The sequence below is a fragment of the Apium graveolens genome, chromosome 8 (assembly GCF_009905375.1).
Source record: "Apium graveolens cultivar Ventura chromosome 8, ASM990537v1, whole genome shotgun sequence".
NCBI lineage: Eukaryota > Viridiplantae > Streptophyta > Magnoliopsida > Apiales > Apiaceae > Apium > Apium graveolens.
The window spans coordinates 226262430-226283120 of record NC_133654.1 but is presented as its reverse complement, the minus strand read 5'-3'; the positions used below and the strand labels follow the sequence as shown (position 1 = coordinate 226283120).

General features: G+C 34.3%; 1 protein-coding gene and 2 pseudogenes across 1 annotated transcript; all 3 read right to left on the bottom strand.

The window, feature by feature from the left end:
* Window positions 1-541: 541 nt before the first annotated feature.
* On the bottom strand, window positions 542-2390 carry LOC141678291 (uncharacterized; annotated as a pseudogene).
* On the bottom strand, window positions 542-6388 carry LOC141678290 (uncharacterized; annotated as a pseudogene).
* An 848-nt stretch (window positions 6389-7236) lies between these two features.
* On the bottom strand, window positions 7237-10299 carry LOC141676490 (uncharacterized). The gene is made up of 2 exons (XM_074482141.1): window positions 7963-10299; window positions 7237-7868 (listed from the first exon to the last, which is right to left on the bottom strand). The coding sequence occupies exons 1-2, from the start codon at window positions 10000-10002 to the stop codon at window positions 7443-7445; spliced, it is 2466 nt and encodes an 821-aa protein (XP_074338242.1). The 5' UTR covers window positions 10003-10299; the 3' UTR covers window positions 7237-7442.
* Window positions 10300-20691: the final 10392 nt, after the last annotated feature.

Below are 20691 nucleotides of genomic sequence, written 5' to 3'. Positions count from 1 at the left end.
GCTTAAAGGTACTGCAACTTTTAGGCTAGTTGATGTAAAACAGTGCAACTGTGCAAGTGTTATGTATAATCCTATTTCTGGTTCTTTAGGTGATGAAACATTTGGTTGGCTGATGTATAATTGTAAACAAGGTAAACCTTACCCAATCACTAGTTATCCAATAGCCAATGGAGTTGAGAATGATTGTTGAAGTAAACTGTAGTCTTTTGCATGCTTTTTGGACCACAACAGAACAGGATAGAAAGAATCGGAAGGTGTTAAATATGCTTCCTTTTGCTAGCATATTATGGTTTCCATTGCTGGATCAAGCCCAAGTTCACTTGCAATGAATGCAGAATCTGCCAATCAGGACTATTTAGTACTTCACAAGCAAAAGGCCAACTTTTTGGGCTACGTTTACTGAATTTTAAATCTCCTCTTTTATAGTGAACTGGGATGCATTTGCAGCAACTTCCCAGAAAACAAGACACTGAAATACAAATAGAGTAAAATTTATTTTGAAAACTATATCACTCACAATTTGACATCATTCACTCTTGAATACTAGAACATATATGCTACTCAATAATATAATAAAAAAATATCCCATAATATCAATCCGTTAATTTGACTATATACAAGCTTATTGCATTGTTATGATTTCTCCATAGCACCCTCTTTTCTTCTTGCAAATATTGCATTTCTGTAACTTGCTCAGTTTCAAGCAATTGCATTGCGGTTTCAATCTGTGAATGGATTGTCGTGCTTTGACGGCTGAGCCCAACAGTACCAGAGAAAGTATTGAAAATTTCACGCTCTGATGTGGTCTCTATAACATTTTCCAGCTACTTCTCCATTCCCAAGTCCCTGAACATTTGTATGTTTGTATCTTTGTCTCTCATCATCCAGATTGCCAAATTTATCGTAAACCCTCACATTCTTGGAATCTTGATTGGCGGGTATGGATTTTTCTTCAGAATCTGGACCAGTGCTCTAGCAAATTCTGCCTCTTGAACTCTAGCTCTTTCCAACATGCTGCTTGATTCTTCAGATGTCATATATCTGAAAACTTGTGCTGCTAGTACTTGGTACTGAAAAGGATAGAGACTGATACATACTGAAAATTCAGGAACTTACAATAGGTGTTGCACTAGTAATCTGTCATAGTTTGCTAAAACAATGTAATCCTCTGTACCTACATAAGTTTCGTAGTATTCTTGCTGCATTTACATGAAGCAATGGAATCTTTAATGCACTTACAAGCTGTTCAGTTACGTTAAGTTTCAAGATCCAATGACAATTGCTCTTGCTTTCTAGTGCTAACATTGACAATGTTTCTCCAGCTGCAATCTTTACCTGGTTTTGATTATCTGGAATCTGCTGTTTGAAGAAAATGTTAAACAATTCCTTGAGAATCCCAACTATTCCTCCAATCCTTTTTTAGTTGCATCTTCCTCCAATGCCGGACTAGTCAAAATCTCGATGCCTGACTTTTGTAGCATAGGATGTTTTTCTCCGCATCTTAATATATCTCTGATGGTTAAAACTACCTCGGAGATCTCTTTTCGGAGATGTTTACCTGTGGCACCTGTTTTGCTTGCAAGCACCCTCACAACTTGCAAAGATCTTTAACATTCAAAATTTGAGATGGTGAAGCCTTGTCATCCTTAAGTAACCTCTCTCCTGCATGAGTAAATCAATGATTTTTGGCAATAGGCCCCTTGTATTTCCAATCTTCCAACAATTGGCATGGTCACAAGCAAGTTTCTTCAGTATAAGAAGCCCGGAATGGTTAAATGTCTACAACCCATAGTTGTCAACTTGTCATTGTCAAAAATGATATTTTTTTCAAATATTTCATCAGATGCAGCCGTGGAAGTTCTGCTGACATGTAAAAGAGAAGATATTGATTCCATTGCACCAGGTATGCCAGCAAAGCAAAGTGAATTTTGTTTCTTCCCAGCTAGTCCTGACAATATTTCTGCTGCTGAATGCCTAATTTCTTTGTCTGGTGGATCTTTCCATTCCAGTTCAACATCTCTACTAGCTGTTCCACCACTGATCTTGTTATTTCAATCTTCTGTAGTGTGTCATCTGCAACCGGTCATTTGACGCAAACTTTCGTGGTAGTTGTGCTCCAATCTTTCTCATCAGGAGAAGTTGAGGCCAAGAGATATATTTTTAGGCCATCAAAGATGCTTCCTGCAACACATCATAGAAAAATCTACAGTGATGACTTTCCATTCCCAATAAGCTATCTCAAGAAGAAACGTCAAAGCCTCTGCCAATGCCATGAAATAGAAAATATCTAGAGCTGCCTGTCGATTCCTCTTGTCTTTAACCCCTTTAGCTACCTCACCATAGTTATGCTTAACAAGCTTTACCAGAAAAGAACCAACACAAGTCCCACGTTATCCTCTTGTCTGTATTACGTTCTTTCCAGTTTTACTTGCCCAACAAGTCCCACATTTCGCTCTCTATCTTTTATCTGTTAAGAAAATTTAGTCTTCGACTGTATCAGGTGGTTCCTCTAAAGTTAACTTTCAAAAAGCAAGGAAAGGCAACAGAGCTTTTTTGTTTTATCATTGAAAGAATTTTTTGAAATTACTTTTAGGGTGCATCTGGTACTTTAAGGGATCCAGTGCATACACCATGAGTAGAATATTATTTAAATATTTATGCATGTTTCATAAATAATAAAATCCATATGAGCTCTTTAGAAAATTTACAATCATCTTAAAAGTACATAAACAGACTTTTATACATTGTACAACAACACCTCAACAAAGCCTTCTACATTCTCCCTAAATAATGAATCATTGCTACATGCCACTTATTTTCCTCATGTCACTAATATGCAACTAAATCTACTAAATTATACCCAAAATTGTCAGACTTCATTGTATTGTATTTACTAGATCAATACCAAATTTATTCTTTTAGTAGTTAGTATAAGAACCATATACAAAAAGATGTGTTGTGGCTTGTCATACTGTTTATAGCTCACTATGCCAGCTCGTACATAAGTTATTATTTCCAATGGCGTACCAGGACATACACTCTTTATCTAAACACTGGGACTGAGTTTCGATAAGAACTTCAAAACAAAACACTTACATCTTTGCTATAACATAGTTAACCTCCCAAGCTCCGAAGGCGAAGAGTCATAGATAATGTTAAAGGCAACAGACCTGCAATATTAAGAGGTAAGACACAGTTTAGTAACCCGCAAAACTTATATAGATTGATATTAAATAGATCGACAAATATTTAAATTTTATTAATTCTCAAAATGGACAAAATCCAAACATTGATACTAAGTTAGTAAGGTTCCAAGTTCCTTCAGAAGTTCCCCTGATGGTAAATTAACATTCAGAGCCCTACAAACATCATGTAAGGCATCAATCAGAGTTGTAAGAAATTATTAAAAACCTAGAAATATAAATTAATAAAGATTTTGCTCAAAAGTACTTCATGCTAGCTAAATTTTCATTAGATGGGGGATAAGAGGCCTGTCAAGTCATTTTGGCACAAATCCCTGCAATATATTTAGGAGAAACTTTACAATCATTAACAGCGAAGAGAAGCCACTGCGCAAACAATTCTAAAATTGTCATGTCGTTTTTCTCCACATGTGTGTGCAAGCACTTTAGCTTAAATGCTTAATTGCTGTCTAGTAAACCAGGAGTGAAAGAGAAACCCATTGTCCAGGTCTATAAACATATAGATTAGTGAGGAAAGTCAAATTTCTTAGTTGTTTAAACGGAACCTCGTTGCTCTATCCAAATCTCTATTATTTATTCTATATATGGCCTTCCACGCAGATCAGTATTTGGAAGACTTCAATTATAATTTGGTTCATGCTTGACAAAGGAAGCTATTGTCGTATCCTGTTGCCTTAGATTGGGGAGCAAAATATGCACTCTGCAATTACCTCTAGAATGCAAGGGCGTCTGCTGCATAGCGAGGGATTTAAAACATTTAATAACCACATTTGTATATGCATTCAATTTAGGAAGTATAGCAGTATGCATACTCATTAAAAGGTGTAATAACATGGACCTTGTGAATGCATCTCTGTAGAAGCCACAACCAAAAATGTTGCCTATAAGTACACATGCTTCATTATAAGTCTTATTTTGAACATATATAGAGATAATGATATTGTAAGCAATACAATTGGAAACAAAGGAATTTGTACGGATAAAGCATGAATGCATCAAGTGAAACAAAGACGGTGCTTTATTACTAAATTAGTTCTTTCAAAAAAATCTAGTAGAATAGGGAATGTCGCAGTATTGTTGTCTTAATCTTACATGATTTTAAAATTCATACATGAACATTCAATTGAATATCATAACAGGAAACGGAGTATCAGTTGGAGATTTTAACCAAAACAAAAGAAGTGATTATTGAGCTTATCATAGCCTGGGTTGGTAACTATTTCAAATATTTCTTACGCAATGCAAGAAGGGTGGGATCCTGTTCTTTTGATCCAAGTAAGACCAGCAACAAGGACGTGGTAGATGCATCTGCTGAGATGTCGTGAGCACGCATCTCATCTATGAGTGCACTTGCTTCACTGTATTTGTTGTAAAAACTTCCACGGATAAGTGTGTTGTAGGTAGCATCATCAGGCAAGCAATTACTATCTTTCATTTTCGCAAATAGTTCATTCGCTTCATCAAGTAACCCTTCACGACAAAATGCTCCGATCATGACTGTATATGTCTTGGCATTGGGTCGTAAACCTTTCGAAGGTAGGCTTTCAAAAAGACTTCTTGCCTTTTCTAGATGTCCATCTTTGCTCAATCCGTCAATCAGAATAGTGTAAATATATATATTTGGAAGTACACCAGCACATTCCATTTTGTGAAAGAACGAGAGTGCTTCACCAACAAGATGGTTCTCACAAAGACCATGCAACACGATACTACATGTTACAATATTTAGTTTAAGTCCTTTGGTTAACATCTCCTGGAAAAACTTTTGTGCTTCAACAACTCTACCGGCATAAAAATAACCTTGCAAGATAGGAGAGAAAGTTTCAATTGTTGGTGCCAAACCTTCAAGTGGCATTTGTTTAAAAAGATCAACTGTCCTGTCTACTTCCATCTTTTTACAATAACCATTTATCAAAATACTGTAAGTACATGTATCGGGCAATATACCCTTTCTCCTCATGGTTTTGAGCACCTCAAATGCTTCATAAATTTCTCCACGCAAGCAATATCAATCGATGAGCGAATTGTAAGGGACTAGATTGGGATATTGGCCTCTTTGAATCATTAATTCCATCACAAATGCGGCATCTTCGACTTTTCCTTCTTTGCCGCATGCATCTATCAATATACTATAAGTATGCACACTGGGAGAGATATTCCTAGCATTCATCTCTCCTAGCAATCAAATTTCATCTTTCCATTGACCTAAGTTGCAGAGACCTTGAATTACTGAATTATGGGTTACAACATTCGATGATATGCCTTTGTGGTTCATTTCAAGAAGAAGACTCATAGCAAGGTCAACATGCCGGTCTTTGGATAAAGAATTAATAATGGTGTTGTAAGTAACTGTGCTGGGTATACAACCTCTCTTCTCCATATTTCTGAACAACTTAACAGCCATCGGAGTATTTGAAGTCTTACATAGACCGTCAATGATTATGTTATAGGTAACTACATCCGGCTGAATCTCGTTGTAGTTAATAAGCTTCTTAAACAAACGTTCAGCCTCGACAGACCTGTCCTGAGATATAAGGCCCTTAACGAGAGTAGTGTAGGTCACAATACTCGGGACAAAACCACGCAAAACCACGCTTAATGATTCCTCCCAACAAAGAAAAGGCATAATCAAGTCTATTCAGGTGACAGCAACAATTAATGACAGTACTAAAAGTTACTATATTAACCGGAATGATGAAAGCGCACATATTTCTAAACAGAGAAATGGCAACAGAGTGCTCTTTCATTTTAATTAGAGCAGCTAAGAGTAGATTGAAATTGATAACATCAAGCAGAGGCTTCATTTTGAGCATTTTATCGAACAGGATAAGAGCGTCATCGAGTTTGTCGAAACCAGCCTTTGATTTTTCATATAGTAATTGTTCTAGTTGAGCATTAGGGTTTGATAAAGAAGGAACATAAGGTCTTTTGGGATTATTGTGAAGAGAATGTGAATGAAGAAAGGGTTTAAGAAGAATACCTGATGATGACATTTGAGCTGTATCTATAGACTATAGGCCTTACAGTCACAGATTGCAAGTGTCGAATGTTTGATCTCGAGCAACTCCAGTTATATGTCATTTTGTTCATATTGTTGCGTTTCTAATCGATTTATAGAGATACGGTGGAGAAAGTGAGTGTCAGCTTTTAAACAAAGTTTTCCTACTAAATATGTGCCGTCAAGTCGTCAAATACGTTAAGGATTATGTGCTCATTTGAAAAATCTTAAAATAAGTAATTTATAACTTAAATCGAATATGTGACCGATAAATAATAAGTTAATAAATGTTCATAAATGTATAATCCAGACCCAACTCATTAACAATTTCTTCTTTCTTTTTGTATCGGCGTACTTTCATTTCTTATGTGAAATAGAAATTATACGAATTAGAATGTATCATATGCCTTGCACGGCTATCATGCCAGTAGTTATTTATTAATAAGCAAATAAAGATTAAAGTAAAGAAGATAATTTATTAACTAGTAAAACTGTTCTGTACAATCCTAATTTTAGTACTTTAAGGTACTGCAACTTTTAGACTAGTTAATGTGAAAGAGTGCAAGTGTTATACACAATCCTGATTCTGGTTCTTTAGGTAATGAAGCATTAGGTAGGCTGATGCATAATTGCATTCAAGGTAAACCTTACCCAATCACTAGTTATCCAACAGCCTATGAAGTTGAGGATGATTGTTGGAGAAAATTGTGGTCTTTGCATGCTTTTTGGACCACAACATAACAAGATAGAAAGAATTGGAAGGTGTTAAATATGCTTCCTTTTACATGCATGTTATGGCTTCCAGCTATTTCCATGTAAGAAGATTACTGGATCAACTATTCAACAAATCTAAGTATATATCAAGCCCAAGTTCACTTGCAATTAATGCAGAATCTGCCAATCACGAATTATGTAGTACTTCACAAGCAAATAACCAACCTAGGTTTACTGCATTTTAAATCTCCTCTTTTTTAGTATACTGGGATGCATTTGCTGCAACTTTCCAGAAAACAATAAACTCAATGACTCAAATGCTAATACAGTAAAATTTATTTTGTAAACTAAATCATTGGCAATTTGACATCATTCACTCTTAAATACTAGAACATAAATGCTACTCAATAATGTAATAAAAGAATCTCCTATAGCATAAATCCATTAATATCTACAAGCTTATTGCATTTTTTATGACTTCTGCACAGCATCCTCTTTTCTTCTTGCAGATTTTGCATTTTTGTAACTTACTCAGTTTCAAGCAACTGCATTGTGGTTTCAACCAGTGAATGGATTGTTGTGCTATGACGGCTGAGCCCAACAGTACCAGAGAAAATATTGAAACTTTCAAGTTCTGATGTTGTCTCTGTAACATTTTCCAGCTCCTCCTCCATTCCCAAGTCCCTGAACATTTGTATGTTCGCGTCTTTGTCTCTCATCATCCAGATTGCCAACTCTATCGTAAACCTTCTTATTCTTGGAATCTTGATTGGTGGATATGGATTTTTCTTCAGAATCTGGAGCAATGCTCTAGCTAATTCTGCTTCTTGTACTCCAGCTTTTTCAAACATGCTGTTTGATTCTTCAGATGTCATATATCTGAAAACTTGTGCTGCGAGTCCAATCATTACTTCTTGCAACTTATTCTCTGCTTCCATTATTGCTTTAAGAACCTGCAAGAGAAAAACTCAGTCTTATTAGTCTTATCGCAATACTTAGTACTGAAAAGGATAGAAACTAATACATACTAAAAATTCAAGAACTTACAATAGGTGTTGCAGTAGTAATCTCTCTTAGTTTGTCAAAGCTATGTGATCCGCTGTAGCTACACAAGTTTCGTAGTATTCTTGCTGCATTTACACGAAGCAATGGAATCTCTAATGCACTTACAAGTTGTTCAATTACGTTAAGTTTCAAGATCCGATGACAATTGCTCTTGCTTTCTAGTACTAACATTGACAATGCTTCTCCAGCTGCAATCTTTACCTGGTTTTGATTATCTGGAATCTCCTGTTTGAAAAAAATGTTAAACAATTCCTTGAGAATCCCACCTGTTCCTCCAATCCTTTCAGTTGCATCTTCCTCCAATGCCAAACTAGTCAAAATCTCGATGCCTAACTTTTGTAGCATAGGATGTTTTCCTCCACATCTTAATATATCTCTGATGTTGCTGATGGTTAAAACTACCTCAGAAATCTCTTTTCGGAGCTGTTTACCTGTGGTACCTGTTGTGCTTGCAAGCATCCTCACAACTTGCAGTGATCTTTTTACAGTCAAAATTTGAGATGGTGAAGCCTTCTCATCCTCAAGTAACCTCTCTCCTGCATGAGTAAAATCAATGATTTTTGGCAACAGGCCCCTTGTATTTCCAATCTTTCCACAATTGTCATGGTCACGAGCAAGTTTCTTAAGTATAAGAAGCCCCAAATGGTTAAATGTCCACACCCCATAGTTTTCATTGTCAAAAATGATCTTCTTTTCAAATATTTCATCAGATGCAGCCATGGAAGTTCTGCTGACATGTAAAAGAGAAGATATTGATTCCATAGCACCAGGTATGCCAGCAACTCGAAGTGAATTTTGTTTCTTTCCAGCTAGTCGTGACAATATTTCTGCTGCTGAATGCCTGATTTCTTCTTCTTGCGGATCTTTCCAGTTCAACATTTCTACTAGCCTTTCCATCACTGATATTGTTATTCCAATCTTCTGTAGTGTGTCATCTGCAAACCGGTCATTTGATGCAAAGTTTCGTAGTATTTGTGCTCCAATCAGTTGCTCATCAGGAGAATTTGAGGCCAAGAGATCTATGGCAAACGATACCATGTCCATTTTTAGGCCATCAAAGATGCTTCCTGCAACACATTTGGAGTAGGCGTCATAGAAAAATCTTCTGATTGATACCATACCAGATGGGCCAAGTTCACTCTCCTTATTAACTTCTTCCAACAATCTACAATAGATTACTTTCCATTCCCAATATGCTTTCTCAAGAAGAAACAGCAAAGCCTCTGCCAATGCCAGGGAATAGAAAATATTGAGAGCTGCCTGTCGATTCCTCTTGTCTGTATCCCCTTTAGCTACCTCACCATAGTTATGCTTAACAAGCTTTACCAGAGAAAGACCAACACAAGCACTTGCAGATGCAAGTTGAAGCCAGTAAAGAAGTTTACTGATATTTTTTGACAAGAAAACCCATGGAGCATACGGAAGGAGGGGAACATCTGTAGTTGTCCATACCCGACTAGGCGCTCTCTTCTGAATTTCCAGCTTTCTATTCCTTGTGATCTCTCTACCATGTTGACTAGTAGGTCTGAAAAATGACTTTACAGTTGTGATCACACAGCGTGAGTTTGATCTGATTGCACGAAAACTATTGATTCCAGCATCAGCAATAGACCATGTGGCTTGATGTTGCCATTCAAGCTCATGACTCCTGCTGAAAATTCTTGTCCCTTCAATCAACAAAATAATGGTAATAAACCAAAAGTCTGATTTGTCGAGAGTAATAGCAAATCCACCAAGTAAAACCACAGTAGCCCAGATGAAGCCTAGAGTTCCCAATCCCGTGGCAGCTTTCTCTAACACAGCCAGCCTGAGAGCAAACAATGTCAACTTCTGTTCTGGCGCAGAGTGGTTGTTTTTTCTTGTTGAAGAATCATCAGGATTAAAGTTACTACTCTCCCCTTTTTCGATGCTAGTTCGAGGTTCATAAATGGTGCCAATTGCACTCCCTGTTTCGCTTAGTTTCGACTTGAGCTCTGTTATCTGCAAACGAACACAGCTTCCATCACTACTTCCACAATCCATATATAACAAATTCAAGAAAAAATTTCAGCAAGAAAATCTTGAAGGTTTTTTTGATTAGATTTTTTGAGCTGTTATATGTGAAAGCTAGGAAATGTTGATGACTCAAAATAAATGACTTAACAGATGGTTACTTATATAAGTACAATACATGATAAAGATGAAAGACGGGAAATAAGCTTGGGGAGCACGTTTCAGAGTAGTGGGATTGGGGAGAAAGAAGCTTCTAAGTTATAGTTTTTGTCAGCTAAATCTACAAGAAAGCTACTTAACTTTCTGTTTTGTTGTTGTTTGTATTGTGTTCTTTCCGTTTTCACTTGCCCAAAAAGACCCACGTTTCACTCTGTCTTTCTTCTGTTAAGCAAATCTATTCCTCTACTGTACCAGCCTCAGGTGGTTCCTCATAAGTTAATTTTCAAATTGCAGGGAAATGCAACATACCTTTGTCGTTTTTTCTATACGCTTCTTTTTCCATAAACAATTATGTAAATTATCAAAAATAGTATTTTTATTTTATAATTTTACATTTTTACTATCTTCAAAAATATTAACAAAAATACCATTTGCAATCATATGCAATTTTTTTCCCATTTTCTGCCTATATTTAAGTAGCCTCCATCTTTAACACCAAATTGATGGGTGTACATTTTTGTACTTGAAGGCGCGTCTCCTTATTTTTATAACTAAAGAGGCGCGTCCTTTTCTTCATCGAAGCAAACTATATATCCACGTCATTTCATATATTTGGTTTTTTATCTCTCCAATACTAATTATTTAACAACTCACATCCTGGCTATTCTTACCCTCATGCCCTCATTCTTCTTGAAATTATTTTTTTTGTTATTTTTAATATTGGTTTTGGTTGCATTCGATATTGTATCGGATCGTAAATTGTTTTTTTCTCAAAAATTTGGAAAATGGTATTTTGCAAATTACAAAGTTTAGAAAGCGTCTTTTTGCAACTTTTTTTAAAAATAAAATCATGTTTTTGATTAAAAACAAGCAAATATTAGAAACTGTTAAAATTTTCAGCCAAATAGTATAATTTCAAAATTATCCAGAATTTTGAATTATAACAAAATACTAAAGATAAATATCAAATTAAACGAAAATACGAAAAGTAGAAAGTATATGATTAGAAGTAAAGTTTGTTCAAAATAGAGAAAGCCACAAAACATTCCATAGATGCCGAAAGGACGTTGCCTTTATAGATAGTGCAAAATATCAGTTTTATTCTGTTAAAATTATTGTTTGAGAAAATTTTAGTTAACGTATCTGAGAAATGGTTAATAATAGAAGGGTGGTTAAAGTTAGGGTGCATGTTATAGCTGTTCAGCATGCCAATTTATGTCTTTTCATGATTCGGCATGTCTTTTTACAATTTTTTTTTAAATAATTATTTTAATATTAGAAATATCCAGAAATAACAAGTATAATTTTAAAATATTTATATATATTTTAATATCTAAAAAAATAATAATTTAAATAAGTATTATAATGGTATTTGGTTGTAACTATTGACTAACTTTAATTTTATATTCAAATTCACTGTATATTAATATAATAATTATTTATTAAATTTTTAGTATATTTAACTGATAAATGACATGTTATTTGGACATATTTTTTTGACAAAAAATATGCCTCGGGGAATCCAGGTAAACTTGTTAAAGTACGTACGCCCGATGGACTTTATTCATGTCCATCTGTTTTACCTGTTCATGTTCACCGGTGCCAGAGTTGTAGCTTGTAGTGTTGGATTACAAGAGGATATGATTTTTCTTGTGTCAAGTTAAAGTTACATGTTTAATCCGGGTCCCATTTTCCCCTACTTCTCCTGAGCATTGAGTATACGATTATATTTCCTTATTTTCATGGAAATCATAAAGTTTATTGCACGTTGGAAAATTTCTAACCTAATATAATACATAATATGATCTCTCCTGCGTTTACTGAAAAATGCTGTTAGGCGTTTGAATCCTAAATTTGAACTTATAAATCCGGTCAATTGTTATTGTTTTAAGATTTTTCAATTTGTATGTAATTAACTAGAATTGTTAAGTTTTACAATTTATTGCTTTGTATGTAATTAACTAGAATTGTTGAGTATTAAAATATCCGACCTCCCTCGAGGTTTCGCCAAATTCTTTAAGTACAGGGATAACTCATGACAAAATCAGAGCATTAACTTCAGTATTACTATCATCCCCCCTCAAGTTGGAAGGTTGAAAGAGATTAAAAACTCCCAACTTGGTACAAAAATTTCGAAGCACAGAAGCACCTAAATCCTTTGTAAACATATCCGCAGGCTGAAGTTGAGTGGCAATATGAACCAGGTTCAGCATTCCAAGTTGAAGTTTTTCACGAACAATGTGACAGTCATGCTCAATGTGCTTCGTACGCTCGTGAAAGACAGAATTGTGAGCAATATGAAGTGCAAATTTACTATCACAATGCAGTGTAATAGGAGTAAGAGAATGGATACCAAACGTTTTGAACAAAGTTAATAACCACACTAACTCACAACAAGTGTCAGCCATGCTGCGATATTCAGCCTCAACAGGAGATTTTGATACTGTAGGTTACTTTTTGCATTTCCAAGATATAAGAGAAGATCCAAACATGACACAATATCCAGTTAAGGATTGGCGAGTTTCTTTGCAACCACCCCAATCCGAGTCACAATACGCACTCAGAGTTAAAGAGGAAGTAGCTGACATAAGAATTCCTTGACCAGAGGCATTTTTAATATATCTAACAACTCGATGAGCTGCAACCAGATGATCATGACGAAGAGTGGCCAGAAATTGACTCAGCACCTGAACAGCATATGCCAAATCAGGGCGTGTGACTATAAAATAGATTAAACGTCCTACAAGACGTCTATAAGAGGATGCTGCAGCTTTATTCAGTAAAGGACTGGAATTGTCCTGAAGATTATGATTCTGTTCTATAGGAACCACTGAGGACTGAGCATTAATAAGACCAGTGTCCTGCAATATATCCAAGGCATATTTATGTTGGCTAAGATAAATGCCTTGTGCAGAACGAGCAACCTCAATACCAATGAAGTAACGAAGAGGCCCCAAGTCTTTCAGCTGAAACTTACTAGCCAGATAAGCTTTAATAATGTTGATAAGATCAACATGAGTTCCTGTAAGAAGGATGTCATCAACATATACAAGAACAACAACAAACTTATTGTCTTGAGTCAATGTGAAGAGACTGTTATCAGCATGGGATTGAGAGAAACCATATATTTTTAGGGCTGAAGAAAATTTAACAAACCAACACTGAGGGGCCTGCTTTAACCCATATAACGACTTCCTTAATTTGCAGACAAAAGCAGATGGATCAGTGATGTGAAAAACAGATGTAAAGGATGACAATTGTAAGTACCCTGGAGGCAATCTCATGTAAATTTCCTCATGAATATCCCCATTGAGAAATGCGTTATTAACATCTAGTTGAGAAATAGACCAGTTTAGAGTTGCTGCTATAACAATCAATAAACGAACTGTCGTCATCTTAGCCACAAGGGCAAATGTCTCAAAGTAATCGAGACCAAAAGTTTGAGTAAAACCTTTGGCCACAAGACGGGCCTTGTAACGTTCAATAGAGCCATTAGGTAGATACTTCACCTTAAACAACCATTTACAATCAACAATATGTTTGTTTAAGGGTTTTGGGACAATCTCCCAAGTATGGTTACTTTCCAGAGCATTTAATTCTAGTTTCATGGCTTGAAGCCAGTTGCTATCAGTAGAAGCTTGTCTAAATGTATAAGGAAGTGGAACAGCAGCAGTAGCCACCAAGAATTTAGAGTAAGAAGGAGAAAAATTGTGATATGACAGATAGTTATGTAATGGATAGGTAGAGATGTGACCTAATAGAGTGGAGGAGCAGCTGGTGGCTATGTTGCTTGGAAGACCTGTATATTCTTTAAACTTTGCAGGTAGTTTTCTGGCTCTAGAAGATCGTACAGGAATAACAATATCACTAGGAAGAGAGGTATTAGTGGTTGTAGGAGTAGGTGAATCAGTAGGTGGAGGTTGATCAGTAGTCTCAACATTAAGTTGATCAGGAAGAATCTGAACAGCATGAGTGTCTGGATCGGAACAGGAGGTTGCAGGAAACATACATGAATCTGGCATTTTGTTATCAGAAAGAAGAGTAAAAGGAAATACATCTTCAACAAATTTAATATGCCTTGAAACATGTTGTTTACGAGTGATAATATCTAAAACTTTAAACCCTTTTGATTAAATGGGTAACCAATGAACACACATTTTTGTGTTCTTGGAGCAAATTTATCACTACTCAAGTCAGAATTAGTGATATAGCATAAGCAACCAAATGGTTTTAAATGAGTATAGTCAGGTGGTTTTTCAAAAAGTATCTCATAAGGTGATTTGAAATTGAGAATTTTGGAGGGAAGAAGATTTATTATGTGTGTAGCTGCTAAAACACAATCACCCCAGTAGGTGATTGGAAGATGAGACTGAAATTTTAGGGCTCTTGCTACTTTTAGAAGATGCTGATGCTTACGTTCAACAACCCCATTCTGCTGAGGGGTTCGAGGACAACTAGTCTGATGTATGATTCCTAAAGAAGCAAGATAATTTTGCAGAGGTTTATTAACAAACTCAGTGTCATTGTCTGAATGCAGAACCTTTACAGTTTTATGAAATTGAGTGGTAACATATTGTAAGAACTGTTGAATTAATATGAAAACTTGAGTTTTGTCAGAAAACAAAAATAACCACGTACATCTCGAGAAGTCTTCAACAATGGTAAGAAAATAGTGACACTGACCATGTGTGGGATATTTGTAGGGTCCCCACACATCACAGTGAATTAGATCAAAAATGGCCAAGCTATGAGAATGACTATCAGTGAAAGACAATTTATTTTGCTTTGCAAGATGATAAATGTCACAATCATTGAGTACATGATATTTTACAGACTGTAAATCAGGGACATGGCTAAGAACAGTTGCAGAAGGTGACCTAGTCTATAATGCCATAAATGATATGAATGATCAGAAGTTTTAATGGAAGAAACAAAAGGACCAGATGATTCTTGAACATAGCAAGGTCCTGCATGAAGTACTTATTGGAAGCAAACATAAGTTCACAATTATTATCAGTATTGAACTTAGCTACAGAAATGAGATTGCATTGAAATGTAGGAACAAACAGCACTTGCTTGAGGCAAATATTGGAACTTAAGTGAATATCACCAATATGAGTAACACATGCTGTATTACCATTAGGCAGATGCAACTCAGATTTTTGACTAATAGTATTGACAAGTAATGACCAATCATGAGTAATATGATGCGTGGCTCCAAAGTCAATGATCCAGGAGTGATCAGAACTCAGAGTAGTAGCATTATTTATTAGCATTAATGTACCTGCCATTTGAGACACAGTATTAGCCTGAAACCAAGGTGCATTCTGAGTAGGTGGAGTAGACTGAGATGAGTCTGAAGGAAGTTTAAGCTTGGATTGGAGCATAGCAATTAGTTTTTGATACTGTTTGTCTGAAAGATCATCAGGCTCAGAAGAACACTGATTTCCTGACAGAGCAGTATCAGTAGTGAGCATAGCCTTGGGCTTAGGATTAGTGCGTAGCTTGGGTTTAGGTTGGCCATGAAGCCTGTGCCAGTCAGGATACCCATGGAGAACAAAACATTTGTCCTTTGTATGATCAGATTTCTTACAATGATCACAGAATACAGTAGAATCTGTAGCTTTACGATTTGACTGTTTAACATTTGCAGAGTTGATTCTAACATTCAGTGCCATATTCTCAGAAGCAACAGTAGATAATTGAGAAAATTACGCTGATTTTCTTCTTGTAACAACATAGAGTAGGCATGAGAAATATCAGGCAACGAATTCATGAGCAGAATTTGACCACGAGTAGATGTAAATTGTTCATTAAGTCCCATGAGAAATTGACTAAGCTTGATATATTGTTCATATGCATCTAATTTTTGAGCATTATTGCACGCACAATTGCTATTTGCACAGATACAACGAGAAATAGGCGATAGACTATCTAATTCATCAAGTAATCCACGAAACATAGTGAAATAGGTTATGATAGACTTTGTACCTTGTGAGAGAGAGACCAGTTCTTTACGCAATTGAAAGAGACGAGGAATGTTAGTTTGTGCATACCTCGCAGCCGGATCAAGCCAAATCTGTTTAGCAGTGCTCATATACACAACACTCTTGCGAATTTCTGATGACACAGAGTTAAGAATCCATGAAATGACTAAGTCGTTACTGCGTCTCCACAACGAAAGCAGTACAGGATCAGTTGGTTGAGTTAGGGAGCCATCAATGAAGCCGAGCTTCAGTTTTGCAGAAAAAGCAATCTGTACTGATCAGCTCTAGTGATGATAATTATTATCAGTTAACAATTCATTTACTAATGCAAGACCTGGATGATCTGCAGAACTGAGGTAATAAGGATGATTGATGTCAATCATAGTGTTTATTGTAGGTGTTATTGAACCAGTCGCCATTAATGGAGGTGTGCAATTTGCCGTAACAGCGGAAGCATAAGATTTTCGCATAGAGAGAGCAATAACAAGAAAAAGAAAGATCGAGAGATCGAGAGATCGAGAGAGAGGACCAAAAGACCTGCTCTGATACAATGACAAAATCAGAGTTACCAGAATGAACAAGTAGCTAATAGGAGAAGATCAATGAAGAAGATGAATGTTAAAACTACATTTCTGAATATCAGAGTGTTACAATTAAACTTGTTGTTTACAAAGAGAGACAAGAGCAGATTATATACAACTCAATAGAAGGTTTTACACACTTAATTCTAACTAACTTTCCTAACAGAATATGATGTCACTGTGATGAAACATTCACTCCGCGTCAGCTTCTTTGATCAAGCTGGATATAGTACATATTTGTTGATATTGTGTGTTCTCATCATTAACTTCAGTATTACTATCAACTCACGTATACTAAAATGTACCTGCTTATGAATAAAAATGTTAATTTAAATATACATATAATTGTGGGGGTAAAATAAGCTTGCATTTATTTATTTGATATTAGGTTGCGAAACCTTCGGGACTTATTAGGTCTTATTAGGTCGAGCCTCCTAAACCAAGAGTCACTGAATTGAGTTTTCTTGAGCTAGCTGAGCCTACTAAACTGACACTTATTAGGTTGAACCTCTTAAGTTGACATTCACCTGGCTAGCCTCTTGCACGTATAGTACTCTTGAGGTAAGGTATTATAGATTAAGCCACTTCAGGTTTGAGTATGCATATATATTTCAACACCAACACAAATTATGTGCATAGGCTCGTACTTGTATTACACCCAAGTTCATTACATGGCAATGTCGGACTCTTTGAGTTTTTTAAAAGTACCCGAACTTCTATATTTATCTTTCACAAAAAATTAAAGCGATTTAAAACTCCTTGAGCCCGTGGATTAACAACAAATCCCTAATATTTCCCAAACAAATTCGAGAAAAAGACCTAAAAAAAATAGGAAATGAGGATAAGAAATTTATTTGAAGCGATATTAATCACTTTCATTAAATTATACAAATGCATTCGCCTTGCCTATTTTTGGCAATAGGTAAGGTATCGTTTATAAGCCTCAAAATTACCTAAGACACCACTAACCTATTTATATATTAATTACCGTTATAAATCTTGATCCTCGCAACATAGTTTAAACTTCATCATAACTAAATTACTCCGTCAGTATCTTTAAAAAAAATAAGACCAGAGTTCCTTGTACCTATAAGTTTTCAACAAGTATTCGAAATAATATATAGATTGACTTTGCATTTATATGAATAACTATAGTTAAAATGTTTATTAATATTATTTGAAAGAATTTTTTGAAAATTTATTTGGGGTTTTGAGTTACATTCATATTCGTTGAGCAGCCAGACTTGTTGGACGGACAAGAGTCATGACTGAATTGCTTCGAGCATTTTTATAAAATTCTTAAAGGTGCAAGTCTCCATTTTATTAAAAACTAGCCTGTAACCCGTGTGATGCACGGATTGTTTTTTACACTCGAATAATTTTTAATAATATATTTTATCTTAAAATTATTAATATATTAATATAGATTTTCAATAGTTGAAAAATAAATTGAAGAACATAATAAGTTATAATAATATATTCCCTCCGTCCCTCCCAAATGTTTACATTTGGGTTGGACACGGATTTTAAGAAAAATAATAAGGTAGTGGAGTAAAGTTAAAAAAGTGAGTAAAGTAGTGAAACCGATTAATAATATATGTATAAAGTGGGTATAGTGGAGAGAAGTAATGAATGTAGTTATATTAAAAATTATAATTTTTTTACTATTTTTGGAAAATTTTGAAATATAAACAATTGGAAGGACATGCTAAAAAGGAAAGTGTAAATAAATGAGAGGGACATATGGAGTATGTTTTATGATAATCTAAAACTTGGCTGAAAATAAATAATATAATATATAATATGTTATTCATGGCACTCGAACCTTGAACATGTAGAAATTGTTAAAAATAAAGAATATAAATGTTTAAATGTAATATGCTGTTGACGGGATTCGAACCCTGAACCTATGAGAGCAGTTTAAATATTAATATAATATTATTTTATTATTATATCCAACGGTTCTCATCTATCTGTCTTTATATCTGAGGGCTGTTATTTATCGTACCAAACAACTATACTGAACAACCGACTAGCAAATAGAGGGTGTTCCGGTTATAATAGTATAGTATAGATTAGATGTTCTTTTATTTCAAATTATAAATATTTTTACATAATATTTCCTTGGATAAATTGGTTTAATTAAAAAATAAAAAATCTATAATTTGAAAAATTGAAAAATTAAATTTTAAAGTAACTTATATGTACTTTTTTTTATCACAACAGTAAAAATAGTTAAATTTGACCGGTTTTTGAACCATTCGCATTTACACTAGCAGAATTTAGAAAATCAGATAAATTTATGTAAATTTGACAGGCTAATTTTCATTGATTAACTATAACCGCAAAAATTCAATATAAGGCCGTCGAATTTGAACTCACATACTTTTTATTTAAAATTTTAAATTTCATTTAAAAATTTTAAAATCCCGCCGATAATTTTAAAAAACTCAACTTTTTTGAAAATTCCTCCTAAAATTTAAATATAATTGTATTTGGTTGTTTGTTAAATATGTTTAAATTAAGATGAAAATTGAATTCGATCAGATTCATTTGAATTTAACATAACTCATTTTGAAAAACATATATAGCAGACCGTCAATTGAGATTATACATTTTGTTATTTTGCTCAAGGCTGATATGATTTAAAAATTAGTTCATGATTTATCATTTATCGTTACTAATATCACAAATTTCATATTTATAAGTAATTTAAAAAGAAAGAAAAATTGTATTAAAATGCTTACTAGTTAATAATAATTTCATTACACGAAAAATACAAATTTAATTTACGATTTTTTTATTGGTTTTCCGGACATCATTTTACTCCTTGGTTACTTGAACGAAATTGGCCTTTAGGGCTTTTTCAGTCATCAGAAAAGTTTTAGCTTTCGGAGTAGTTTTGAATACCGGAATCAATTTTCCCACCGATGTTACTATTCCACGAGCCAATTTGTTAGGTGTTAGTCTTGTAAAAATCATTGATTTTTAAGAAAAATTGATTTTTGTGATGTGTGTGTGTTTGTATATGCGTGTGAAAGAGTATATATATTTATGTGTATTGCACTTTTTGATATAGAGAAATAGGGAAACTAGGGAGAAAGAAAGTAGAATTGAAATAAAAATAATGGGTGTTATCTGTTATGTATGTGAATGTATCAACAAAAATATTTGTTGTAACAAATTAGACTCTTCGATTGCTATTCCAGGGGTTAAATTTGATGTATTGGATTGAATTCAAGCTAATAGCTGACGTGGCGCTAAGTATAAATTGAACCATCTTTTGAATTTGAAGCACAGCTAAATATCACTGATAATGATGGAATTTAACTAAGAAAAAACAGAAAGGGAATTTTTTTGCAAAATTCAAAATAATTAGTTCATCCAACTGCGGTTGAATTTAGTTGTGCTCTTAAATTCGACCGATCGTGATCCCATGAAACTCCGATTGAATTTCTTCGGTTTTGTTTAATTTTGTTTACTTGTAGTGGCTAATGTAATTTTTTTTTTCAATTATATACATTATAGATTAATCAATTTGATCAATTTAAATGTAATAGGTTGTAAATAAGACATTTCTTCCCAAAAATCAGATTCATGTACTTTAGAGTAAATTAAATAATGTCCTAATAAATGTATTATAAATTTAATAAGATAAAGTGTACTAGTAATTTTGTATATTGTTTTGATATATCAACTTTAACAACTTGTGTTATAATTTTATATAATTATTAAAATTATAATAAGTTTAAATTATAATTAGAGGCTTCGGAAAAAAGAGAGAAAGAGATGTGCATATAAGAATAGAAATAAACTTTTTATTAATAGAAATGGGATATATGGATGTATAATGGTATATTGGAAATAAGACATGTACGAATGTACTAGGACTAGTGTTTTAAAAGAGAGTGCGTGTTTTCAATCAAGATTTTAAAAAAAAAATTTGGATAATTTTTTTTTTAAAAAATCTGATGGTATTTAAGAGGAATTGG